The sequence below is a fragment of the Polyodon spathula genome, chromosome 55 (genome assembly GCF_017654505.1).
Source record: "Polyodon spathula isolate WHYD16114869_AA chromosome 55, ASM1765450v1, whole genome shotgun sequence".
Lineage (NCBI taxonomy): Eukaryota > Metazoa > Chordata > Actinopteri > Acipenseriformes > Polyodontidae > Polyodon > Polyodon spathula.
Genome location: NC_054588.1, coordinates 1,450,602 through 1,470,597, shown reverse-complemented (window position 1 = coordinate 1,470,597; position 19,996 = coordinate 1,450,602). Strand labels below are relative to the sequence as shown.

General features: G+C 42.1%; 2 protein-coding genes across 9 annotated transcripts in view; one reads left to right on the top strand and one right to left on the bottom strand.

Moving 5' to 3' along the window:
- Nucleotides 1–1,471, top strand: part of LOC121307349 (titin-like) — a 73,072-nt gene extending 71,601 nt beyond the window's left edge. For 4 of the 8 annotated variants that reach the window (XM_041239528.1, XM_041239529.1, XM_041239530.1 and 1 more), the window contains one exon: nt 445–1,470. In XM_041239528.1, the coding sequence (XP_041095462.1) occupies nt 445–456 (12 nt within the window). In that variant the 3' untranslated portion in view covers nt 457–1,470. Of the gene's footprint in view, nt 1–444 lie in introns of all 8 variants that reach the window. The other 4 variants (XM_041239534.1, XM_041239533.1, XM_041239532.1 and 1 more) reach the window with 2 other exon arrangements.
- Nucleotides 1,472–3,468: 1,997 nt separating this feature from the next.
- Nucleotides 3,469–19,996, bottom strand: part of LOC121307382 (protein NDRG2-like) — a 32,671-nt gene continuing 16,143 nt past the window's right edge. The window contains exons 2-16 of the mRNA XM_041239587.1: nt 16,693–16,790; nt 15,833–15,874; nt 15,500–15,605; nt 14,817–14,937; nt 14,474–14,536; nt 13,057–13,117; nt 12,142–12,228; nt 11,466–11,522; nt 10,422–10,525; nt 10,002–10,040; nt 9,262–9,313; nt 9,126–9,173; nt 8,957–8,992; nt 8,530–8,581; nt 3,469–7,822 (exon numbers count right to left, since the gene is read on the bottom strand). Of these exons, the coding sequence (XP_041095521.1) occupies nt 7,659–7,822; nt 8,530–8,581; nt 8,957–8,992; nt 9,126–9,173; nt 9,262–9,313; nt 10,002–10,040; nt 10,422–10,525; nt 11,466–11,522; nt 12,142–12,228; nt 13,057–13,117; nt 14,474–14,536; nt 14,817–14,937; nt 15,500–15,605; nt 15,833–15,874; nt 16,693–16,790 (1,130 nt within the window). The 3' untranslated portion in view covers nt 3,469–7,658. The remainder of the gene's footprint in view (nt 7,823–8,529; nt 8,582–8,956; nt 8,993–9,125; nt 9,174–9,261; nt 9,314–10,001; nt 10,041–10,421; nt 10,526–11,465; nt 11,523–12,141; nt 12,229–13,056; nt 13,118–14,473; nt 14,537–14,816; nt 14,938–15,499; nt 15,606–15,832; nt 15,875–16,692; nt 16,791–19,996) is intronic.

Sequence of the window (19,996 nt, the reverse complement as noted above, 5' to 3'; positions counted from 1 at the left end):
ATGCTGTAGTTGAGTTAATACAGGGCAAGCGAAGTCACGTGACTCCCATCTCCCGTACAGCTATCTGATTCATCCAGCAGTCCTCTTGACGCAGTGAAAAGAGCATTAGGAACAACTTTTTTGAGAAGGCTCAAAATGCTGACAAAGACAACAACAACTACCATTGTGGATGCAAACACAAGCGAAGCCACTGACACAAAGTAAAGCATTCTAAAAAAGATGAGAAAGTCACTTTGTGGAAACACTTGTAAAAATTCGATAAATGCATTGCCTATCACATGTGGTTCAGTATTCCAGTACAATGTGTAATAACTCTTGTTTAAGAAAATCTATAAATTTAGGAAAACACCACTGATTACCAGGACTGGATTTTTCATCCTTTAAAACATCGAATGGATAAATAAATAAGCTAAGTGATGTGTTTGTCTTCTGTTTCTTACACAGGTAAAAAAATGAGGTTCTGCTTTTGAAAACAAGAGATTGACTCAGAAGAGGAATATGGAGGTGGAGTTCTACTGTTGCCTTGCCTGCAACATATGAATAATGCTTTTATAATAATAATAATAATTGTAATCAAGTTTGAAGTAACAATTGTGCGTATAGTGCGAACACCTGAATAACATTTGCCGTATTTACTCAAATTTAAAAAGACCCTTAATTTCGCGGAACACGATATTACCGTACGGTTTCTCTTTTCTTCAAGGAAACTTAAAAAAAAAAAAAAAAAAACCTGCACCAGAAAATGTGCGTGAAGTTCACTGCATAGCATTTGAATATACCGATACTGTAGCGAGAGTAACGATTGTAGTGAGCAGCAGCTCTCGTTCAAGCACGCCAGAATAATTGACATTAGCAAATTTAAATTAATTCACATTGAAAAACCCTGAATCCGAGTCACCTTGAATCCAAGGTGCTCTAAATCCAAGTCACCCTGAATCCAAGTCACCCTGAATCCCGGTCACCTTGAATCCCAGTTGCCCTGAATCCCAGTCGCCCTGAATCCAAGTCACCTTGAATCCCAGTCGCCCTGAATCCAAGTCACCTTGAATCCCAGTCGCCCTGAATCCAAGTTGCCCTGAATCCAAGTCGCCCTGAGTCTAAGTTGTTCTACCCAAATTTTAGCTTTTATTTCAGTAAAAAAAAAAAGCCTGACTTAAATTTGAGTAATTACAGTAATATTTTTTTTCAGATATGTGTTTTTAACTAGTGCCTGAAAGCATTGTGCTTAGATAGATTGTGTTTAGATACTGTCTTAATTCATACCGATGCCATCCTGCATTTATTTTGGAACCACATCTGCTCATAAATCCTTTTGGCACCATTTGTAGAACTAGGGGAAGTCAACTGCTTTGGTGTTAAAGGCTGATGATTAGACTGTGAAGAGGGTGCGCATAATGTCATGTAACAGTGTGAGTGTGTGTAACTTTTGGAAATAACTCAGCCATGGATAATGATTCATTCCTAATTATACTTTGTACTAACATTACAAATGCTTTTATTACAAGCATGTGTTTCATTTATGTCTTCACTTAGTTTTTTTTTTACCGCAGGGCTTGATGTCATTAGTCTTCTTTTAGTGATTGCGAGAGAGACTGCTCTTAGACTAGAGTTGGGGTAACGCATTACTGTAATAAGATTACACTTAACAACTCAGCTTATGGCAGTCCCTAGAGATGTAACTGCTATTCTCCTAGAACACAAAGAACACAGTCTTCTTCAGTAACCTACTTTGGATGCGATATGATTTAGATTTATAAGAAAAACATTTTAAAATAGTTTGACTGAATGTACACTTTGAAAAACTCAGATTGCATGACAACTAAGCTAAGCAATAAGCTTTTTTAAGATGGTCGCTCTAGTGCACTGGGGTTTGAGACCTGTCCTCCAAAGCAGTTGTCCTGAACCCAAATGTGACCAGGGTGGCCCGCCTGCCAAAAGGTGCATGGGCTGCCACCAGATAGGGTTACTTCTGTTAACTTTATGACTGATTTCAAAACATATATTAACTACAAGGTGAATTAAAATATATTTGTGCTTTGAGAACTTCCACTGCTGAAAATGTGTCTTCGCAGAGGTAAGTTGACCCGAACACAAACAGCAGCCTGGCGCCAACAGATCTGACTTCAGCATAATCTCCTGATTGAAGTATTTCAGGCCAGGAGCTCAGAATATTCATGCTTGCTGTGTGAAATCTGCCCAGCAACAAGTGAATCAGGTTGGCAAGTGCTGGAACAACAGAACTAAATAGTTTATAAAATTATGACTAAAACAAATTAACAATACTCCCGGGCAGCCACAAAAACCCTTGTGTGTTTGGGGGCTTCCGACCCCTGCAGGAAGAGAGAAGGGGTGTTATCTCACTGCAGGAAGAGCTATTAAATAGTAGCACATCATGGACACAGACTTAGGACAGAGGGAAGGAGACTCTTCTTCACACAGAGAGTGGTGAGGGGATGGAATGGGTTACCTAGTCATGTTGCTGAAGGAGACTCTTCTTCACACAGAGAGTGGTGAGGGGATGGAATGGGTTACCTAGTCATGTTGCTGAAGGAGACTCTTCTTCACACAGAGAGTGGTGAGGGGATGGAATGGGTTCAGTCATGTTGCTGAAGGAGACTCTTCTTCACACAGAGAGTGGTGAGGGGATGGAATGGGTTACCTAGTCATGTTGCTGAAGGAGACTCTTCTTCACACAGAGAGTGGTGAGGGGATGGAATGGGTTACCTAGTCATGTTGCTGAAGGAGACTCTTCTTCACACAGAGAGTGGTGAGGGGATGGAATGGGTTACCTAGTCATGTTGCTGAAGGAGACTCTTCTTCACACAGAGAGTGGTGAGGGGATGGAATGGGTTACCTAGTCATGTTGCTGAAGGAGACTCTTCTTCACACAGAGAGTGGTGAGGGGATGGAATGGGTTACCTAGTCATGTTGCTGAAGGAGACTCTTCTTCACACAGAGAGTGGTGAGGGGATGGAATGAGAGTGGTGAGGTGATGGAATAGGTTACCTAGTCATGTTTCACACAGAGAGTGGTGAGGGGATTGAAGGAGACTCTTCTTCACACAGAGAGTGGTGAGGTTGAAGGAGACAAATCAATGTAGAGAGTGGTAGATGGAATGGGTTGCCTAGTCATGTTGTTGAGGCAGAATCACTGGGATCCTTTAGATTAATAGGCTACTTGGAAAGTGACGAGCATCGAGAGGACCAATGACCTCCTCTTGGCTATAAATATTCCACGTTGTCCTTATCTAATTCTACACCTCATAAGATTGTTAGGAAATCAAAAAACAAACAAACAGTAAGGGCTCTTTTCCTCAGAGCTTCAATACTCTGAATCTGTCGCTCAAATAGAAGTTTAGATTAACACAACACTGAGGTGATACATTTGGCACCCCCCTCCCTCATCTCTCCTCCCTCCTCCCTCCTCCCTCTTCAAAAAACAAACACAAAATGAATCACACTTTTTTTATCAAGTTTTTCCCTTTCAAGTTTAATTTTAAATGTTACAGCTTAATTAATGATGTGTTTTAATGACCAACACTAAAAAAAGGTAACATCTAAAACATTAATCTGTTAATGAATCCCATTCTGATACAAGAGAAACACATACAAAGGTACAAAAAGACTTTGATTTTGAAAGTTAAAACAATTTAGCCATATAAGGGATACAGTAGAGGGGCACTACTTATACAACAGGCTACTGAGATGTGTGCTGTTGAGTTATTAGTGGATACTGAGCTATTGTGATGCCAGACGGTTGCCGCATGTTTAAACAGGTTGCAACTGTAATGTTGTTTACAGCAAACATGTCTTCGGTTTGGTTCTGTCGTCAAGTTGTCTTTCTCTTGGTATGATCTACGCAGAACCATTACAAAACGTATTTTAGGACAGAGCCTTATCACCAGCTGTTATGCCAAGAATACTTGCTGACAGTGGTCTAGAAAATTGGTTTGGCCGAAATGGTTTCCCCACACAGTGCGCAATTGCCATGTTTCATTAGAGAGCCGAAAGCTCAAGGAAAAAGACACTTTTTCTGGAAGAGCGGCTTTAATCCTGAAACAGAGATCCAAGCCTGCTCCAGAGAAACCAGGAACACCCCAAATCAGAAAAGTCTAATATAGCAAATGCATACTAGCCTGGAGATATTGCAATCTCATAGGTTATTGACCTATTGGGACTTAACTGGTATTGAAACTCTGTTCCAATCTTACCCAGTGATCTACATTAATATGAAGTTAAAGCAGAATGGTATTATTTATTGTATCTTATCCCTTGTCCTGTGCTCAAGCTGAAACATAGCTCATTCGCCTAGTAGCTATCCTACTGAAACTCCCATTGCTTTACTGCTAGAGAAAACAAAAAGATAAATCGTCCACAGAAACTCCGGAGCAGACTTACACAGCCCAACACTGGAGTTAGAAAAAAGAGACAGGTGCAGAAAGCACTGTGAACCCTTCCCTCACTCCACTAGCCCTCAGGACAGCATTGGGTTTGGATTGTTTTCACTCCAAGTGGTGCCACAGATTTTGGAAGGAATGCTGCAGATCTCTGATTGTTACTTCTTCATTTATTTTTTAAAGATTGTTTTTAGTGTTGGCTCCATAAACAAGCTTTTGGTTTCAGCTTAGAACGCTTTCAAAAAAATAAAATGTTTGTGCACATCAAACAACAGTGCAGTTTTAGCAAATGTCCCACAAGCCTGCCCTGGACTGGAGATAACACTCCTTCTCTTACGCTGAGGGGACCTATTTCAAGAAGAGTGGCTTGAAACCTAGATCCAGGAGACCGAGTTTGAGATTGCTGTATCAAACCCCATGAGACCTGAAACCCAGTCTCCTGAAACCATGTTCAAAACCACAAAGTGGCTTCATGTTCCCCCAGCTTCAGGGTTGAGGAAACATGCAGTTCTGTCTTGATGGCTCAAGCTGGCCCGGGAGGAACCAAACTTTCTCTCGGGGGGGGGGGGGGGGGGGACGTAGTGTTTTTCTGCAAGTGTTCATGATGTTTTGAGGTTTTACTGCATTTAAAACTCAGAGTATTTTGGTCCAATGTACTGTGTTTATGCAATTAAAACAACTTCTAGCAATTATCAAGCATATTTAACAAGGTCACGCAAGTGAAATTATCATAAAATAATTACTGGATACTCCCCAGACTTTTAGATGTGTGCAAAATAATTTTCCTGGTCTCCACTGCTTGGTGTTCGAATGTGTGCCCTTTTCAAACTTCAGGGGGAGCTGTTTAGCAGTCGTTAGACAACGCTGCCACAGCTGTCTTGGGGTGGAATTGCAGCCTAGGAGAATTTTTTTGTAAAACAGCAAAATTCCTTTAAGTAACCTTTAAAAAATGTAAACTAGGAAATTAAATGGAGTGACTGATCTTGCTTCCTGGATTTAAACCAGATCTTTGCAACAGTGCTTTCAAAATTCGTTGTCCGCCACTGGCCAAGTGTGATTTCATCTAGAGACCTCAAACACAGGGGTGCTTATAGACAAGACAGCACAATAATGGCACAGTACAGTATGGCACAGAAAAGTACAGTATGGCACAGAACAGTACAGTATGGAACAGGCCAGTCTCCCACCCCCCCATACCTCACACGGTGCTCTCCCCTGGCAGGCTTGATCAGATCTGAAGATATTGACGCTGCATAGACCTGCTGGGAACCGTCTTGTGTGAAGGGATGACCAGGAGGTAGAGGCACATGCAAGACCTATATAACTCCGGGCAGCTACCACAGCCACTTCCATAGAGAAGAATGGCACTGACACCCCAAGCAGTACAATTGCTCAGAGCAGTTACTGTAGTGCGGTAAAGCGGTCAGTTCCCATAGTGCTACCATAGCACAGCTATACAGCACTGTATCACTATAGGAGTGACTTGCTGACTCCCACAGACTTTTACACATGATCTTAAATATACAGACAAACACACCAGCCCAACCATGGGGAGAACACTAAGTAACGGCAGGTATACAAATGGTACAAGGTCAACAACAGGACCCCTGTAATAATATTACTTCAAATATAATGGAAGCACTAGTTGATTTCTCCTTAATTTCTTGAATTTATTGAATTCAATAAAAAAAAAAAAAAACCCAGATATGTGCTACATTTACCAAGTATTATAATCATTCTTATTATTTACTTTATGGACATGCATTTAAAAAGCAAAAACGGTATCTCCACCCCCTCAACTCTCCCTAAAGAAAAAAGTGCCACATTTCTATTGGAAGAAAAACAATATATTAATCATTTTATCGCCAAGAATAACATTGTTATGATTAAGAGATCAAAGACCACAAAAATTACACACACGTTTGTTTGTTTAGCTTTGCGTAATATTTACTGATCGGATCTGTATAATTATTAGTGATGGTTTCAGATATTTCTCTCCTGTTTTTTTTATAGTCAGTGTCACAGCTAAACTTAATTTCCTACTGAGAATCTGAAATTCCTTTCAATGGCAGTGCACACAGACTGGGGAACTACAATGTTCATTTGCTTTGTTCAAAGGGGCAATGGTATCACAAGAGAAACATAATGTAACCCTCCTTTACTGAACCCTTACATGCAATGTCTCTGTGAAGCCACACGAGGGCGCCAGATACTGGTTTGCAGCAGTTCAAAAATAACAGAATAGGCAGCCAGCTTGTAAACGTGACAAATGTATCGCATTTCCAGAAAATGTGTGCATATTACATTAGAAAAAAAGATGAGCCATTTCCTGTTTTTGAAAAAGGAAATAAAGCAGAATTCCCTTTTTTGAAGTTCTATACGGATAATTTGCGAATCGCTGGCTACACTAACACTGTCATTGGGAACGGTATTGTATTTAGAAATGAGATCGATTGTGTAGACAAATACACACATTCCCGTTGTAGTGTGCTGTCCAAGCAGGGCCACTACTGTACATCTGATCCAAACCCCCTGTGGTCTGCAAATGGTTCCCCTAGATAGGTTTTCTTCAGGGTAACACTGAGATTACAATCCCTTTTTAATTAATCATTCAGCAGATGCTTTTGTCCTAAGCGACTTAAAGAGACTTGGGAACTATGCATTGCAACCGCTGCTGCAGAGTCACTTACAATAGGACCTTGGTTTTACTCCTCATCCGAAGGGAAAGATATTTTCCTGACTGATTTTTTTTTTGTCTTATGGGTGACCAGCTAGGTATAGCAGGTGGAATTTCTATTTTATTGCAAACCACAGAAAAAAAAAGCTTTAGAAAATTTCTTGGGCTGCTTGTTGTATATTATTTGCCTGCTCACGTGTTCACATTTACCAAAACCCCCATTACAGCCCTCATTGGGAAAAGCAGCACCAATTATTATCCAGATCCACTGTAAAAATCACAAACACGGAGAGAGGACACAGGAAAACAAACAAAAAAACAATAAAATAGCATTTTTTTGTGTGTCTTTGTAGGTCTTTAAAACACGATAGCTCCTTGAGTACTTGGAAGAAAACCGAAACCAAAACATAAGTGGAGACCCTAAAATATTTATCACGTGATCTCTCCCCTCTCAATGAAAAACCGTATTTGAAATCCTCTGGAGCAGCTGTGTTGATCTGCAGTCCTCTGCATGAAAGCAGCAGACAGCCTTCGATGGCAGAGGAGGTGGCTGGCCAGCCGGGGCGCTGTGGTTCCTCGGCTCCTCTAGCAGGACCCCTCCGTGGTTTGGGGGAGCGTTGAGGCTGGCTGTGCTGCCTCGCTGCCCTGGGACAGGGTGCGGGAACGGGAGCGTCTCCCGTCCATGGAGTAGGAGCTGGAGAGAGAGGTGGTGCGCGAACGGGACAGCCGGGTCATGCAGGCTGATGGTACTGTGAAGAGAAGCACAATGTTAACTCACCCAGCAGTGAAAGGTCTTATAAAGCAATGCTTGTACTGCATCTGTGCCTTATATCTTATTACAGTGTTGTATAAAGTAGGTCCTTAAAGTCTAGAGTCCGGCAGATATCATGAGGTTATTAACTGGAAGGAGGTTGCATTGGTTCTGTGGAGGAATTTAGCATGGAAGGTGCGATAAAGTCCAAGTCTGTGTTCTTACCATTCTCTATTGATGCAAGGGCTCCTGGATGCTGACAAGTGAGGCGGGTTGGGGAATGACTGTGAGGGGACTGGAATATTTGCTCTCTGTTGTAATTTGAGTGACCGTTCAACTCTGAGCTGGTAAATGAAACACCTCTGAGAGGTTTTCAGAGTCACATTTCAAACCGTCTCACTACAGAAGCTTTCAGGAGTCTTTCCAGATGCAGATCTGGCAAATATAGAGCTTCTACTATAAAATCACAATTCATCATTTCAAAATCAACAGGTCTCCAGCCTTAAGAACTAGTTTTGGTTTAAAAAAAAAAAAAAAAAAAAAAAAGTTTCACAGGTTTCATGTCCACAGTGCATACATAAAACCCATAAAATACAAAACAAAATTCATTTTTATTTGTCTAAAATATTTTCCTGATATCTAAATATTACAAATTACCATCACAGTACAAAAGACAGTCTGTTGCACTATCACTGTGATACTTACTGTAACCCATTCCCTGTACAAAGTACTTGAAGGCTTCAGCCATTTTACTGGGCTGAGGATAGAAGAGAAAGCAGGTTAATACAATACAAGGATCATGCTAATACGATACAAGGATCCTGTTAATACAACACAAGGATCATGCTAATACAATATAAGAATCATGCTAATACAATGCAAGGATTATGCTAATACAATACAAGGATCATATTAATACAATACAATGATCATGCTAATACAATACAAGGATTTTGCTAATACCATTCAAAAAGTCTGACAAAACAACATAATGAAATCTATAGGCTCTTCACACACCTTCTGAAATGTGCATCTCATCACTGCACTGACGAATCACTCTTACTACAAAGATTCTACTATATAAGAATGACTTGAAAAGGGAAGTTTGATTAGAATCTGTGATTGTATTTACCTGGCTGAGCTGTGGGAGTCCACCAGAGTCAGCCATCTAGGAAACAAAATAAAAGCGTTAAGATCGGAAAACAGAACTGGCACTGCTGTGAGAGGCAGCTTTACTGTATCAAACCCCAAATCTCCCCTCCTGAAAAAGTGGCCACACCCCAGTACAATTACAATAGTACCTTGAGAAAGGAGGTCTGTGTGGGGTCCATCTTAGCATTGCACGCCACCTGGTGGAGAGAAAAGGCACAACAAGCGAGGTTTCAGAACACAGCCAGCCCTCTGTTACAGTCAGTGTTTTTTCAAAATTATTCTCACCACAGCTTCTTCATAAGGGGCTTGATCTCCAACCACCAGCATGACTGGACACCTGCAAATTGAGAGAGAGAGAGGAGAGAGGAGAGAGAGAGAGAGAGAGAGAGAGAGAGAGAGAGAGAGAGAGAGAGAGAGAGAGAGAGAGAGAGAGAGAGAGAGAGAGAGAGAGATGAGAGAGAGAGAGAGAGACAAGACAGATAGATAGAGAGAGAGAGAGAGAGAGAGAGATATATTGATCAAGAGTGAGAGAGACAGAGAGAGACAAGACAGAGAGAGAGAGAGAGAGAGAGAGAGAGAGAGAGAGAGAGAGAGAGAGAGAGAGAGAGAGAGAGAGAGAGAGAGAGAGAGAGAGAGAGAGAGGAGAGAGAGAGAGAGTAGTCTGAGGAAATTTATCTGGCAACAAACTGTCCATCCCCAGCTGTGGGGGACCATTCTACCTGTGAGATGTCTAGCTCATTAAAATATTTAACATACATATTTAACAAAGAGGAGACAATTATCTATTCAGAGATACCCGGGAATTTAATAAGTAAATAACCTGGACAAAGGAACATGGATTATACAATCCCCAGCCCTGATCCTTTGTTATTGCCATCATTAGTCCTGCTAGTGTACATCACACAGTACACCAATAGCTGTTTTCTTATTATGAATCCACTAGAGATGGCAAAAGTGCAGAGATATTATTAAACTGCAATAAAGAGACAGTCGAATTGCAAACATTCAGCCTGTCAGATGCTTACTTTAGAGTGCTTCCTCGGGCAATGTTCAGATCCCTGCGGCTGTGTGCGAAAAGCACATTGGAAAAATGAGTTAACAATGGAATTGCAACACAATGTACTGCAGAGACAGCAGTTGGAGCTGGAGAAGGGGTGTGTGGTCCTGGACTTTGTTAGTTAGTTCCCATTGCTTGTGGTTGTGTGCTGTAAATACAGTTCACCCTGCAGTTTTAAAATGTGTGAATGTGAGACTGACTTGCGCTTGCTTTTGTCTCTGTCTCCATCTTGTGGCTGCAAGCTGTTATTACACCCCTGCAGTTTTGAACAAAAAACTGTCTGTCAATTTGAATCCCTCTTGTGTCTGTGAGCTATAAATACAGTGTGTGTGTGTGTGTGTGTGTGTGTGAGTGGCTGTCTGTGACTGTCTGTCTGCTTGCCGGTTACCTGTTGTAGATATTCCAGAACAGCTCAATATTGTACAGGTTGGGAGTCTGGGAGATTATCTTCTTGTAGGTCTTCACAAGTTCAGTGCCAGCACACAGCTCCTCCTGGACATTAACAAGCAATCCAGTGAGATCTGAGGCATGGACCGTGTGTAACGATCACAGTGCATGTAAGATCAAATGTACATTTAACCCTTAGCTGTCCATTTATTCCTGTGAGGTGCATCAGGTCCAATTTATTTTCAAATGCGCTGTTTATTTTACACGCGCTGTTTAAAAGTAATGTTATTCAAAGCAAAACAGGTTTAAAAGGCCCTGCATATCAACAGGACACCCAGTGCTGCATCATCCCTTGTTTTCTGTATTTATCACATACCTCTTCGTAGTCGTGCATAATGATAAATCAACTCCTGATCACTCGTTTTATCACCAAACTCCTCAATAATGCGATCCGAGTCATTATTCTATTACTGTAACCTCGAAAAAGCTCTGCAAACGTCTGTGCTATTCTTTGAGCGCTGGATGCGGAAGCAGCTGGTTTGTAGGTTTGTGCCCATGTTATCTCTGTAGTGCAGGGGCTGTGTGTATTGCTCAGATCCGCCCCTTTTTTTCGGCTTCTCTCAGTCTCACTCGGCCATTGAAAGGTTTTCTCTGCTTTTTCTGGAGAAAAAATGACTAGAGACCCGTGCTTGACGTCTTTTTGATGATGTCGGAGAGGGTCCGACATCAGACTGGAACGGGAAAATTGTCATGTCGGACCTGGTCCGACACAAGACCGCAAAGGGTTGATGAGCATTTTGTTAAAAGACACAAATGAAACCGGATGGAGACGGTATTTATTCAACGCACTTATTCTTCACTCAAGAACCGCTGTGTGAATGACAATGAGCTACAGTCCTGTCTCGCGACGTGTTATCTACCTGTGTCACTATCTTGCAAAGGAAGCATCTCAATTCATCCATACACAATGCATCACTACACCCCTATTTAAACATCGAAACCATTTTATTTCAACCATCTCAGTGCTGGCTCGGCAAGTTCTTACCTGGCTGAAAAGATGGCCAAGGATTTTCTCGGTCAACGAGGAGGTTAAGGTGGTCAACTGCAAGACAATTCAACACAGAATCCTGTTTGCTTCAAATCACAGCAAGGTATTTGACTATAAAAGCAATACACATTTGTGAGATCTGCCGGACGTTCAGCTCTGGCCAAAAGCATCCCGTTAGAATTCACTCGTTTTGCTTCATAAAGTCGAATGAAAGCTGCTGAATAATGTCAAGTTAACATATTGAATTGCGCACCACTGCTTTGTAGTTTTCCATCTAGTAAACTGACAAAAATGGAAAAAATTGACATTTCAAATTTCAAATAAAAGATCTAAATTATGTTCATATAGTTTCTTTTTTATCATACCTCAACCCTAAAATTGTAGATCATGCTAAGCTTTTGGCCATAGCTGTAGATTTTGTGGCTGACCCTCAATCTGAATTTCGACCCTTGTCTTTGATGTGGGACAGTAGCAATAAAGTATTAAAACACTCTCAACGTGGTCTGAGGCAACCAAACATTTTTTTTTTTTTTTTTTTAAAGCAGTTTACAACATAGGGCGCCTTTCATCCAGCACTGATTATCAACTGGAATATATTAAGTTCTAAAGTGCAACACTGGCGCTGACTTGAAGCCCCCGAACCCCTGCAGGGGGGGGGTGCCCCGCTCCTCACCTTCTCAGCTGCCCAATCCATCCAGCCTTTGGCAAAGGCATCTACGTTGATGAGAACCAGACCCTCCACAGAGTCAGGGCAGGTGAGCTGTGAGGAGAGAGAGACACACGCACAGCTCAGCTGCAGCAATGCTCACTCTGAAATCCACGTGGCAATCATAGGTTAAAAATAATCACAATACAGTGGAACCTTGGAGTTCTGAGCCCCTTCAGAATGAAGGCTGATTGTAAGTCTGAAAATGAGTTTAATGGTTTTAATAAATGTGTACACCTGCTACCTACACCCTCATTCTGGCGAATGATACAATGATTAACATAGAGCTTGTTTTTAATTCATATTAAACAAAATGCATATGTGCAGCTTGCTCAGTCACTCAGACTCCTTTAATCAGTTTCCATCAGTGCCATTCAGGGTGGCAGAATCGGGTTAACAACTTTTTACACTTATAACTTTAAGGTCTGTTTTAGTGCTCTTTTCCAAATGTCTGCTCTAGTGCACTGGGGTTTGAGATCTGTCCTCTAAATCACTGCAGGAAGAGCGATAAAAGAAAACATAACAAGTGCTCTTGCTTTTCTGTTCCGTACCACATCATGGATCGTTCTTGCTGTGTTGCCTGCTTGAAAATGTGGGCAACAATCCTGACGCTAGCAGTGCACTAGAGCGGACATTTTGAAAAGAGCTTTGAGACAGACTTTAAAGTTATAAGGGTAAAAAGCTGTCAGGATGTTAACAATGAAAAGAAAAATGACATTCAAATTATTTAAACAGTTGTAGCAACACGTGAGGATGTGTAATGTTGTATTTTTCGGAGCCCTGCTGCTAACTCTTTAATAAAGGGTACGGTATCTTACAGGACGAGATATTGCTGCGTTAATAAATACAGGACAGTTTATTATGCTGAGGGGATAAACTTACTGTGTATCTGGACAGGACATAGGCTCCTGCTCCCACCCCTATTCCGATTATACTGCAGAAACTGCAAGAGAGGAGAACCATGACCAATCAGAGCAGAGCGGCTACATTCCACTAGTCCAGAAAGAGTCACAACGACCAATCAGAGCAGAGCGGCTACATTCCACTAGTCCAGAAAGAGTCACAACGACCAATCAGAGCAGAGCAGCTACATTCCACTCGTCCAGAAAGAGTCACAACGACCAATCAGAGCAGAGCAGCTACATTCCACTCGTCCAGAAAGAGTCACAACGACCAATCAGAGCAGAGCAGCTACATTCCACTCGTCCAGAAAGAGTCACAACGACCAATCAGGGCTGTATGAGATGGTTCGGAGGTTCATTCGCTAGCCAGGAAATTGAAGATCGTTTTAAACTTTCGAAGGTTCGTCAGTCTCATTCACCCACTGTATATCAATCAAATAAAAGTAGCTACAGTGACATCACTGGTAAATTATGCAAATTAGTGCCATCGAAGTTTCAAACCTTCCTCCGGTAATGTGTTTCGAACCTTTCAAAGTCAAAATGTACCCTTCGTGGCAGTGCTCTGACCAATCAGCTACTACAATCCACTCATCCAGAAAGAGTCACAATGACCAATCAGAGCAGAGCTGCTACAATCCAGGGTTCTGGAGAGCTAACACTCTTTCTCTTCTGGTTTACAATGCCAAGCAATTCAAGGGAGGTCCTGGTGAGGTTGTACAGCTGTGTGCAAATGTATGAGAACACCTCAAGATCTGTCATTTATATCCTTTACAGACCTGCCTGCATGAAACCCTCTGGCTGTGAGAATTTCAATTTCCGCTCAGTAATCAGGCACTCGTGTGAAAATATTAGAACGCTTTGTGCTTTAATTAGGCAGCTTAAACAACTTCAAAAAAGTCTTATGTATTTTACTATTTGTGGCTGTGTGTTCCTTTTCTCTGACTATTTTAAATTAATTGCAGGTGTGGCCTATTGAAGTCATCAATTAAATTAGACCATCACTAATTTGCCTATGTTGTTAATTTTCCCAGATTTTCATTTCCAGTGGTTTGATTTCATATGCAAGACCAATCAAAACTACAGAAGCAACGGGGTGTTCTAATAAATCCGCGCGCTGCTGAGGTCACACTTGGAACACGGTGCTGAATTCTGATTCTGCAACACAAGAAAAAAACACTCCAGGGCCCAAAGGAAGGAGTTTTGAAGACTGATTTCGCGAAGTGAATCTGTTCAGCCTACGATCCATTAAGACCAGACTTGACAAAGTTTAGAGATCAATCAGTTGCCAGGTACCTGGTTCTTTAATTAGGTTTTGTTTTTATGTTCCAGAACAGAATTCTGAAGCCTATTTGGAGATGCATATACAGCATTGAAACTGTACATTGAACACAGCTTACTTGAAGTACTCCAGAATGCATGGGATCATCTCAGCCAGCTGATCCATGGATGGGTACCGATAGCTGTCAAGAGATGAGGATTACACACCAGCTTCAGTTAGACATTTAAAACAAGAACTCTAGGGCAAGAGCACAGAGGCCAGCCCTGCCGATGTTCCTGGGGAAACCCAAGGTTTTCAACTTTGTGCAGCCAGAATGCAAACCTGCGCTCCCCCGACTGCATGACTCCCCCTGCACACCACGCAGCCGTGCCTTTAACACTGGGGGTCCCCAGAGCTCCCCCTGACTGCATGACTCCCCCTGCATGCCACGCAGCCGCGCCCCCGGACTGTCAGAATCTCACCCGGGTGGGAAGGCTGCCGCCCCGTCCTCCTGTCCCGGGGCGTCGATGTGGCACACCACGAAGTTCTTGGTGATCTCCTGCATGTCCTCGAATCTGAACAGCGGGCCGAAGCAGCTCTTATCTAGGAAGGGAACGTTGGAATTGATTTTAAAAAATTGAAATTGAACCCTGGTTCTGGTTTCTGTGCTGCCCTTAGTGTTTGGGTTAAGCTCCTGTCCACTGCCCTTTAAATATGTGCTTAATTCAGACTTTATCCAAACTTAGAGCGCTCACAGGCCCGTTATGAGTGATACTAAACTAGGCAAAACGAAATCAGACTGACCTCCAATTCAGAGGTTCCTGTCTGTGTGAAAACAGCCCCATAGGCTGAAATGTCCCATTTGAAAGCACTGGATCTGCAACTAAAACATTTTGAGAAAAATCCGGATGTCATGAGAAGGGGCCTCCAGCGCAGGTTTTAGAAAAGAAAGAGACTTTTCAGCGGAGCTTTCAGGGTTTCCCGGCTCATTGCAACATCATTTTGCAGTCACATCATAAGTAAAGGCAAGCATGTACTGGAGAGATTTTTTCTTTCACATTGCAAGCGTGTTTACAACGAATCTCACAAAGTCCCAAGGGGACACTTCCCCTTTCAGACACACAGCTGCTGGCTGGCTGTCAGTAGGGTGCTGCTGATTACTTACGGTTCAATCCCACGTCATGGTAGGTGACGATGGCGGGGCGCAGGTTTTTAGGGGATCCCTGAATGGTCACGTGGACCAGCCCGTAGGGAGTCTCAATGGTATGCTCCTGTTGGGAAGCATTAAAGATTACTGCTTTTCAAAAAGTATTAGAGGCTGGGGTTTCATAGGAAGCGGGGAGCAGGGAAGCAAGGGTGCCAGAGAGTGGGGAAGGATTAAAAGGGACATGAGGCTAGCTTTCTTATTTTTGCAATGAGGTGCACGAAACAGAGAGGCAGAACTGGTGCAAACTATGGTGCAGCGGAGAACAACCACAAGTTAATAAATGACACCCACCTGCCCCTGATCCAATAAGATCCGAGCAGCGATTTCAGCTTCCTGCAGAAAGAAAGAAAGAAAGAAAGAAAGAAAGAAAGAAAGAGAAAAAGAAAGAAAGAAAGAAAGAAAGAAAGAAAGAAAGAAAGAGAAGATTTTTTAAAAAATGAGCCTTTGTGTTCTCCTTCGGAGTTTGCATAATTATTGATGCGTTTATTTTGTTAGATAATTCACTGATGGCACAAATACTGTTTAGAAGGCAGACATAGAAATGAAATAGACTGTTTTTCAGGTAAGCATTTAAATATCTAGGAACACTTGTTGTATAATAACTAGAGAAAATGATCAATTATGAATTGCCAATTTTTTTAAATCTTTTAATAAACATTACGTTTTTTAATTACGAATTAAAAAAGAAAAAATACCAATTTACACCACTAGAGGTCAGTCAAATCAAAGAAATCAACACAATCCTGTAACCGCCTTTTAAATAAACGAGATCGTTACTTTTACTGGGGAGCGTTTGTCTGTTCATGCTACCATCTGCAACCATGCTGGTGCTCTGACCGAAATAATAAGTCACATCACCACTGGAACCTGTAAGCAGGGTAGCTCTCCCACACACAGCGTTCATGACAAAGCGTTTGAAACATTTAAACCACAGCAGGCTCCACAGAAACAGATTATATTCTGGAATGCATTTCCAGTAAGACAAAGCAATGGAGGTCTGTAAGCAGGACGGTAGCTTGCTAGATGAGCAATGTTCAGAACAGACCCTTTCAAATGGACTCGAAACCCATTAGTACATGAACACAAGAACGCATACTGTATGGGACCACTGAAGCAATTTCCTGAGCTGCTGAGGCACAGGTATTTCTCACCTTTGTTTGATCCAGCTGACCCAGAAGTAAAGGCTTCTCTTCCGGGATGGCAATTTCCTGCAGTTCTGTCGTCATGGTGACTCGATCACTGCTGGTTTCTACGGAAACGGAACAGGCACAATTGTGAGGTTTCTCGGCGAACTGACATTAATGTGAGTTTGTATATTTACGCTGTTGATCCTCGGAAGACCACTACAGGAGACCTACAGAACAGACTTTTTAGAAACGAAACAATAGGAAAAAGGCACTCAGAAGTTTAGATCTGTATGGAAATTTGCAGCAAATGTTGAGTCTTAATTTCAGGTGCTTACAAAATGAAGACATGCTTGTTTCTGTACTGTGTCATGTGACAAAGCACTTGGCAAGCGAGTCCTCGTGTCCAAGAACCTGCTCTGATTGGCTAAGAATCTATAATAAAAAAAATTAAAAAAAACACCGGGATTGGTGTTTGACAACGAGACTTCACTAAAGGAACCAATGACAAGCTTTCTTCAAAAACTGAAAGCTTCAAAATGGCAACACACGTGTGCAAGCGTGTCAGTAACACATAACCCCAACACGTGTGTGATCAATCCAAAATCCCAGCTCTCGGTACCATCACCAGGGCCTTCACAGATGGGGGATATATATAAGAATGTAGTATTTCTTGTGATTTTAAAAACAAAATCATACAATTTGAGATACACCTATTATCTGCTAAGACTGTAAGAGACAGAACTGTAAAGACGGCCACAGTCGTTACCAGTGAAAAAGACAGAGAATTCAACACCGTTTTTTTTCTTGCTTGCGATGAGTCATGGGGTGTGGATGATATCGCACAGCTTGCCCTTCTTGGTAGATATGTAAATCTACAAGGACCTCAGGAAGAACTGATCAGATCATGGCCACTCAAAAGATATCAGGGAAGATATCGTATCTGCTGTCAGCGATTGCTTAAAAGAAAAATAAATCAACAACACTGTTTCCATAGGAACAGGTAGGGTTGTGAGCTTGAGGGGGGGGCACACAAAGGTTTCTCTATTTCAAAAAAAGGATGGAGCACAATTGTAGCAAAGTGGCTAACAGTGTGCAGGTGATCAATGAACAGACACACAATTATAATCCAGGTGCAAAAGTTGTTTAATGAAAACAAACAGTAAACAATGCTAAGGAATACAGCCCAGCAGTGCAGTCCTCCAAAGTGTGCTCCTGCCAATTTTCACACTGCGGATTAATAGTGAGGCCACCAGACCTATAGTGCTGGAGGACAACACAGATTAGGAGGCTCCACTGTAGAACCACAGGCGCCCTATCAGCCACAGGGCCATGGATTACCCTGCCGTCCTAAGACCTCCCTACCTGGGCAGCACTCAGCCAATTGTGCGCCACCTCCTACAAACTCCCGGTTGGCTGTGACATAGCCTGGACTCGAACCTGTGATCCCCAGACTATAGGACACATCCTGCACTCCACGTGGAGCGCCTTTGCTGGACGTGCCACTCAGGAACCACAAGGATGGAGTTTGTTATGCACCTGTAAAGTTTCCCGCATCTCTCTTCTGACAAGCTCCTTTGACACAGTCACAAAAAAAAATAACTGCCCGGTGTGAAATGACTGGGATTCCATTGCACTGCTACATCTTGCAGCTAACTATAAGTGAGCAGATAATCACAGGATTAAGGGATCCGATTAATAAGCTTTACTCACCAAAGCCTCAAACACACTGTAATGCAACGAAACCCTGGAAGGAACGAGAAGCCAGTAATCTGCAGAGGCTGAAGAACGAAAGCGTTGGAATTTGCCGATCTTGCATCCATGCGTTTCTTATAGGATTGATTTACGAGCGAGAGGAGACCACTCTGTCCATCTAAGCTTCTCCTTGTAGCTGATTGATCTCAAAACTTTGCCAAGTCCGGTCTTGAAGGATCCCAGTGATTCAGCATCAACAACATGACTAGGCAGCCCATTCATACCCTCACTACTCTCTGTGTGAAGAAAGCTATCCACAAAGCTATCCTTCCCGCTGTCCATGTATACAAATAAGATGTTTGGGGTCACTGTGACCCGTGGCGTTTATCTATGTGGATTTGTGTGCAGGAATAAAACAAACTTCTCTAATTTGTTATTTTATTATTATGATATTTGTATTATTATCTCTGGAAATGGCTGCAGCTGCCTGGAGATATTTATAAACAACAAAACAAACAATATTTATCTACAAGGCAGAGCCTCGTTTTCTCTGTCAGTGTTGCAACAGCATCTCACTGGTAAAGACATTCCAAAATGAGGAGCTCCCAGGCTGGCAGTCAAAGAAGTTTTACTACAGCTCCTGGACTAAAAGAGCAGAAAAGAGTCAAACCTTTGCAAATAATTTAATCAATTTAAGGCTGTTTAAATTAGTTTGAAATTGCATCGAGTCAATATGACCCAAAACATAACAGATATACCTAAATTCTGACATAACAGTAGGGTTAATCAAAATGGACAATAAACTTATAGCCTCCTTTAGATCACACAGGGTTGTTTTGTGTTGGAGGGGCAATTATCCATTTAAGAATACCAAGATATCTAGTTACCAACTAAAAGTGTAATAGAACTGTGTAATAATCCACAACTGCAAATACAAAGGAATAACTTGTCATTGATCTATAGCCACTGTTTGCACAGTGTACACAGGTGTGGTGTGGCTGTCTGCAACCTGAAGGTGAGGCAGTGTGTAGCATAGCAGCTTTAAATGAGTGTTCAGAGAGACAGAGTATTGGTGTAAATAAAACTGTAATCATGTCTAAAATAAGAGCCTACAGTAACTGGGCATTTCAAATTGGGAGAAAAACTAACAAAAATAATTGGCAATGATTATAGGCTAGAAAAGTGTTTTTAATTTCCTTAGCGACCATGGCAGGAACCTGTTTGTGTTCAAGACGACTGTGTGTGTTAGAGAGGGGCTGCACGTATTGAAAATGAAATAACTCTCATCAGATGGAGACTTGTTTTGAGTCGAGTCACGTCTTTTTGAGCAGGGGTTCGAGTCGAATCATCAGACGGCAATGACTCGAGCCGAGTCACGAAAAATTGCGACTCGGGTATGTGCTGCACAGGTTTTGCTTCTGTGTTCAATTAATTGCTCAGGAAAACTTAGAGACAAATGCACTGGCTTCAGCCAGACATTTTGCCCACTGGGGATATTCAATTTACAGCAGGGCTCCTCAAACTCGGTCCCGGGGACCCCCTGTGGCTGCTGGTTTTCATTCCAACCGAGCTCTCAATTACTGAACCAGACCCTTCATTGAAATGATAATTTGCTTAATTAGACCTTTCTACTTGT